The following is a 6,516-nucleotide window of genomic DNA, read 5'->3' as shown; positions in this document are numbered from 1 at the left end:
TGGTCCAGTTTTCAGCTGCAGTCTGTCATAAATTGCTGTCGACACCAGACCAACTTAGGTAAAATCTAGTACCTGTGCCACAATTGAGCCTTCATTCTCTTCTGCAAATGTACCTTGGAAGACTCTGGTGACAGAACGATCTTTGTGCGTTAAACCTGGAATGTGCCCCAGTGCATGCCAGGGGCAGACCTAGCAGGATTATGGTAGCTGGCTAACGGTGTCTGCAACTACCACTGCCAGACTTATAAATGGAACAGGAATTTAAACAAGTTAAAGCCTTTTTTCTTTTTTGCTTCAGTCAGCTGGAACCTGAACTGGGCTGCATCCTGTCTGGCTTCATCTGCCTGTTTCTAGTATTAGTATTGACGAAAAATACAAGTATGAACCCTGCTAAAGTGTTCTCAGCACAGTCTGGCTGAGACGCTCCCCTTGCAAAAGCGACACAGATTGCAGAGTCTTTTGTTCTGAATCACTTGGGAGTGTACATGCTGAGTAGGAAAGAAAGCTATTGCTCTGAACAGGGCAAGAGCCCAAGGTGCCTGTCACCTGGGAGTACAATCATAGGACAAGGGGATCATTCAACTGTTGTACTTGATTAATCAGGTGAGTTATGAAAGGTGTGAACTGCCTTCCCCCCTTGGGTGGAGTGCTTTTGGGGAGTAACTGTGAAGGAAAAGGCTACATCTGAAAAATAGTAATTGGTTAATGGATATTGGTCGACTGGGGTAGGAAAAACTGTTTGAAGAAAGTGACCAGAAAAAGCCTCTTAGCTGCACACGGAGGCTGCAGTGATGGGGACTCTTCTTCTAGCCCAGCTTCGGGATTTGCGCTGTCAGCCCTACTCACCGCTTTCTTGAGCAGAACACAGAAAGAAGCCAAGCTTTACTTTGGAGTACATTTAATGGACTGCCAGCAAAAGCTAGAAATGACAAGCTTATCTGGCCACATAAAGGACAATTTTTAATGTTGTAGCTCATGCACTGCTTTATGCAGTTCTGATCTAGCAGGAGAGGGAATGATCTATACAAATAAGTGAATAAAAAAAGCTTCCCTCTAGCTCCCTCTAATCTCAAATCCTAAATTTTTAAATAAAAATAAGTTTTGTGCCTTATTTCTGGTGTATGGAGTCCTGAACCTCTCAGAATTTTATGTCTTTTTATGTCTCCAGTACAATTTTAAAGCTGAGAGGGTGGCATTTATATTATTTGTGGTGTCCCTCCCTTTTCGAATCTGAGACTGTACACCCATAAAGCAATCACTAGTGAAATGAAATCAGTTTGCAGAAGTAGTAGGCAGTGTTGTTAACTTTATGAAACTGCATGCACCCAGAAAAAGGCTTCGGAAACAAGATGTAGAAATGGTACAATTTGGATGGGATGACATCTTCCACCTCAGTAACCATGACACAAGATAGTTTCTCCTTTCCATCAGTCTATGAGGCTGCAACAAGGGGATTTAAACGGAGAGCGTGGGGAGCAGCGTGCAGAAAAGCATTCAGGGTTTCAGAGTACAGTTCCACTTGAAAGGCAGTATGCTCCCTGACTCCACATCTTTTTTTTTCTAATATATTATGGGCTTTAAATGACACCGAGTAATTTTTGACCACACACTGTAATAAGCCATAATAACAGCAAAATTATAGTAATATGATTGTCTGCATATGCTGAGGACCCACATCTGAGCATACAATGAGGGAACTCTGCCATGACAGCCTTCAGGGATCAACAGAAAAACACAGGCAGGCCACTTCTTCCTTGTAGGTGCAGCAACATGCTGCCTCGTTGAAAGATGGTGCAGATTCAGTGTTTCATCAGGAGAAGAAATCTTTATTATACATCCCCTTACCAGAAGCCTTTGGGTCATTTATAACCAAGTACTTCCACAACCGGGAAAGCCTGGGAGGACCAGCTTTGCGCAGCTTTGTCTCCCTGACGGCCGGAGGACCCTGTGCCTCCTATGGAGCCAGTTTTGACCTGGAGCTGCCCGCTGCAGCTGGAGCTTTGCTCTCGGATGTCTAACACAGCCCGTAGTCCCCGGGGGCTGGGCAGCACGGCCGGCCGGGCGGCGGCGGGCCCAGGGGCTGCGAGGGCCTGCGGGCGTTAACCCGCCGCTGGTCGGTGCCTCCAGCGCCGCCGCGCCGCTCCTCCCCGCCGCTGGGGGCGCTGTGTGCTCCGAGCCGCCGGCGCCGGGGGTGGGGGGCCCGCCCCGCTCTTCTCACGTGGCGCGGCCGCCGTCCCCTCCTCCCGACACGCGGTCAGGAAGTCGGCGGCTCCGCTCCTCCGCGGCGGCAGCCGCGCAGCCAGGCCACGCCCCCCCTCCGCTCTCAACCAATCCCCGCGCCCGCCTTCGGCCCCGGCGCGCCGGCGCTGCAGGGCGGCGAGCCGCGTCTCCTGTGAGGAAGCGCCGGGGTTCCTGATTGGCTGCAGGGCGGAGGGGGGCGGAGCGAGGCTGTGGACGGTGGGGGCGTGGCTTAAGCGGAGCGCGAGCCCGGGCCGCCCGTCGGGCGCGCGCCTGCGCGGGGGCTGGGCCGGCGGCGGCAGCGGCTGGGGGGGGCTGGGGGGGGCTGCACCTGCGGCCGTCGCGGGGCGGGGCGGGGCGGGCGCGGCGGGCAGCGAGCGCGGAAATGCCGCGGCGGCCGCAGTGGCGGCGGTAGCCCCCGGGTGGCGGCAGCCCATGTGCGAGCCACGCTCGGGGTAGCAGGCGTCCTCCCCTGCGTGCCCGCCCCCAGCGCCGTGAGCCTGCCCCCGGCGGCCGCGCCCCCACCCCGGGCTATCTCCGCACCTGGGCCGCGCCCGCCGCCGCCCGGAGGATGGCGCAGCCGGCGGCGGAGGCGTGTGCCTGCGCCACGGCACCGGGAGACGACGGCGAAGAGATGAACGGCAGGAAGGTGGCTCTCATCACCGGCATCACCGGGCAGGTAACGGTGGGGGGGCTCCCCTCGTTCCCGGGCTTTCCCGGCAGCGGAGGGAGGGGGAGGCCCGCCGTGAGGCGCCCGTGGGCAGCCGTGACTTGAGGCCGCGCGTGGGAGCGGTGGCGGCGGAGGGCTTGGCGTGGGGCTGCCGGGCGCGGGCAAGCGGCCACCCTCCCTCCCAGCCGGGCCCCCGGGGCACATCCCCGCGGGTGCGTTCCCAGCCCCTAAAGTACCGTGTAGCGGGGCGACCGTGCCCGGTGCCCGCTTCCCCTCACCGTTGGTGCCGCCAGCTCTGCGGCGTGCAGACGCGCCCTCTGACAGCCCCCAGCTGCTTCAGGGACAGACAGAACGCCCCGGGCTTAACGGGCTTCTCCGGCCTCACCCACGCGTGGCTGGGGCTGGTTTGCCTGGGGGCTTGAAGTGGTTTTCACGAGGTGCGTATGCGGGGGGTGCATCACTTCCGTATCTCGGCTTCGGACTGTCTTATAATAAGTAACCTTTACCAGGAATTCCTAAGAAATCAGCTAGACCTGTACTGTGATGAAGTGTGAAGTGAGCATCAGTGAGAAAGGAGCCACACCTAGAAAAGACAGTACAAGGCGCCGGTGTTGGGACTCTTCATCCTGATGGTCTGAAGTGGTGGAGGTAGCAGCGCAGTGGTACCAGTGCAGCTGCGAGCAGGCTTGTCACTCAGAGGGGCTCTTTGTCACCCATCTCTGACATACTGGGCAGCTGTGCATTTACAGTTAGTACCTGCTTTATACCCAGACCTGAAAGGATGACAAAAGCATCTCCCCAGGCCACTTGTTTTGTATTTGCATGCGTTCATTGCAGTCTCCAATTTTTTTTGGCTGTATTACTCATAGGGATAATGATGCTCTCGGAGTCCTGGTGCTTTGAGCAAAAGGTGCAGGAGGAAGGTGGCATGGAAGGAAAGTCAGTTTCCCTTGGACCATCTTCCGCACTGTGAAAAAAGATGTGTTGGTGGTGAGTAGGAGTGTCGATGTGTACAGTTTGTAGCTTTTGCTGCTACGCTCCCAACAGGCATCTTGGATATTTGGTTGGATTGTTTGTCCACACAGAGGTCTGTGTTGTTGTGTCTTTGCTGGCAAGTGGGTGCTAAACAAAAGCTGTCCTGGACATGCTTAGTCATATTTGAGGAACACTTCATTTGCAATGTAGGTGTTGCCCACTGCCTGGAAAAAACTGCTCTGCTTGTACATCTTACCTCTTACTTATCTCTTGGAACTGTGCTGAATGACTTCTGCTCAGAAGGTGTATCTTCTGTGTTTGGTCTAATCTATTAAGTAGGTAATGCTTTATAGGGAGCATTAATGCTCATCTTGGAATCCCACTGGAACAGCTTTTTTCCTTTATGGCTTGCATTTAATCAGTGATACCTTCATACGTGGAAGAACTTCCCCTTCGATGGTGACTTGTCCTGATATGCTTGTGGATCCACCTGTGAGGTACTGGTGTGGATTGTTTAAAGGTCATGAGCATTATGGAAAAGTACATGTCAAAACAAACACGTTGGTATTTTGCTCTGAGACAATGCTATTCAGTGCTCTTTTTTTACAGAAGAGCCACCTGACCTTTTGTGAGGGAGTAAATCCAGAGATAATAGCAGCTTTCATCCGTTATCCAAGGGAACCTGCACTATGCTTTGAATGTTCACCTGCTGTTTGTGTTTTACCTCATTATGTCTGTTCTTGTGTGTTCTTACCACACTTTTTGGTACGCACTCTTCCTGTGGGTTACCAGCTGTCTGCCAATAGTGGGCTGAGGAAACCCCTCCAAGCGGCTGTCTGACAGGGAGATATAACTATGTCTGAGAAGAGGAAAAACTAATAATATGTGTATATTAACATTTTTGCTTGATGTTTATTTTTAGCAAGAGCACAGTCAGAGCTTTCCCAAGGACTACTTTGGTGCTGTGTGAACAGTCTTCCAGTTTGTTGACAGAAGTGCGTTTCTCTTCATCAAAGATAGTAAGTTAGAGGCCTGTAGCTGCAATGCCATGATTTTTTCAGTACTGTGTTCTCAATGTTATTTTTCTCTATCTTCAAAGCAGTTGTTCCATCTCAATTTAACCTTTGCCAGGCATATTATTTAGTGTTGGAATGTGTGGAGAACCAGAGCTAGTAAAGGCCTGGGATACCTGAAAGTTAGCCCATGAGGTTAGATGCCTTAGTGACAAGACTGTACCAACTCTTGGCTTAGAATCGAAGTTTTATGTTGCGGATGGCTTCTTTTGGGGTCCTGTAGTCCTCCATCATTTTGAGATCTGCTGCTAGGGATCCTCATCCCTCTTGTCTTAGATGAACTTTAAAGAAAGTCACCATAGTACTTGTTCCTTGCCCCTCTTTCACTCACTTTCTTTATTTTTATGTAATAGCTTTTGTTTTGGAGAGGCCTCACCCAGAAATGGGAGACCTGGATACTGTTTCTTACCTGAGAATAGGCAGACCTGCATGTTCCACCTCCCAGGAGAAAGTCCTAGTGCCATCTGCTTTTAAACTTAATTACAATATGTAAAATATACAAATCTGCTGAAGTGGAAGCTAGAGCTCAGGCCTTGTTTTTCCCAGGTAGTAACTTCAATTACTGGGCTAAAGATTTGGACTGTTTGACATTCTTCCTTGGAACTGGTGCTCTTTCAAGGTGGGAGATAAAGGGTTGGATCCCTTCAGACTGAGAAGGGCATAGAACAGGATCAGATGGTAAACTCCCCTTATTTAAACTGGGCACCTCCTGCTACAGCAAACTTCTCTTAAAAACAAGTTGGCACAGTTGCACTGTATAAGGAATCTGCCTTTTTTTTGCATGTTGCCAGTGTACTCTGAGAGTATTTGCTGAACTAAGGCCCCTTAGTGCCTGATTCCAGCAACAAGAGTAGGTGGGAGATAAGTATTGAGCTAACTGGGCTGTGACAATTTTAGGCAAATGTAGAGTTGTGCTTTCATCTTTAGAGTGCTCTTGGGCCAAGCAAGGTGCTGCTTGGACTGTAGCAACCCTTCCTGAGTTGAGATGATGCCACAGCAACTGTGCTTAATCATAGTGTTTAAATCAGACAACTCATTTTATTTTTCAGAACTTCTGTATAGCTGTGAACATCTGGATTGTCCATCTTTTCCACTGACAAAAGATGGGATTTTGTTTCTGCTATGATAGAGAAAGAGTTGAGCTCAGGTAGGGCTACTAACAATGGCACAATTGACCGACAGTGCAGCTTTTAACTGAAGTATACCACGGAGATATGGCACAGCTGTAACTTCTGATTTGTGCATTGGTAATGGGATCCATAAGACTTTACGGGATGCCAGAAGAGGATGGACTGTCTGCACAAGTTCTTCTGTACCTAGTGAGTGACTGGAGGCTTATGCTGTGCGCCAGCTTATTGCACCAGTTCACGTGACTTGCTGCTTTTCTAGATGGCAAGATGTTAAAAGGACAGGTTTCTGCGAGGTTGAATGTGTTACTGATAAGAAGGTGATTCTGTGACCTTTGGCCAAATAACAGGAGTTTGCAATATGCATGGTGAAGCCGCAAAGGAAAACAAATTCTGTAATTGTATGGTCAGGACTCAAACGGCATTCTGGCTG

The 6,516-nt window shown here is 50.8% G+C and overlaps 1 protein-coding gene across 3 annotated transcripts in view; it reads left to right on the top strand.

The window, feature by feature from the left end:
- Positions 1-2,571: 2,571 nt before the first annotated feature.
- GMDS (GDP-mannose 4,6-dehydratase) overlaps positions 2,572-6,516 on the top strand; it is a 427,595-nt gene continuing 423,650 nt past the window's right edge. The window contains exon 1 of one of the 3 annotated variants that reach the window (XM_074873260.1): positions 2,572-2,917. In XM_074873260.1, coding sequence (XP_074729361.1) covers positions 2,810-2,917 — 108 coding nt within the window. In that variant the 5' untranslated portion in view covers positions 2,572-2,809. The remainder of the gene's footprint in view (positions 2,918-6,516) is intronic. The other 2 variants (XM_074873271.1, XM_074873280.1) reach the window with 2 other exon arrangements.

The sequence above is a fragment of the Strix uralensis genome, chromosome 1 (assembly GCF_047716275.1).
Source record: "Strix uralensis isolate ZFMK-TIS-50842 chromosome 1, bStrUra1, whole genome shotgun sequence".
NCBI lineage: Eukaryota > Metazoa > Chordata > Aves > Strigiformes > Strigidae > Strix > Strix uralensis.
The sequence above is the reverse complement of the archived record's forward strand: the minus strand, read 5'-3'. Positions and strand labels throughout refer to the sequence as shown.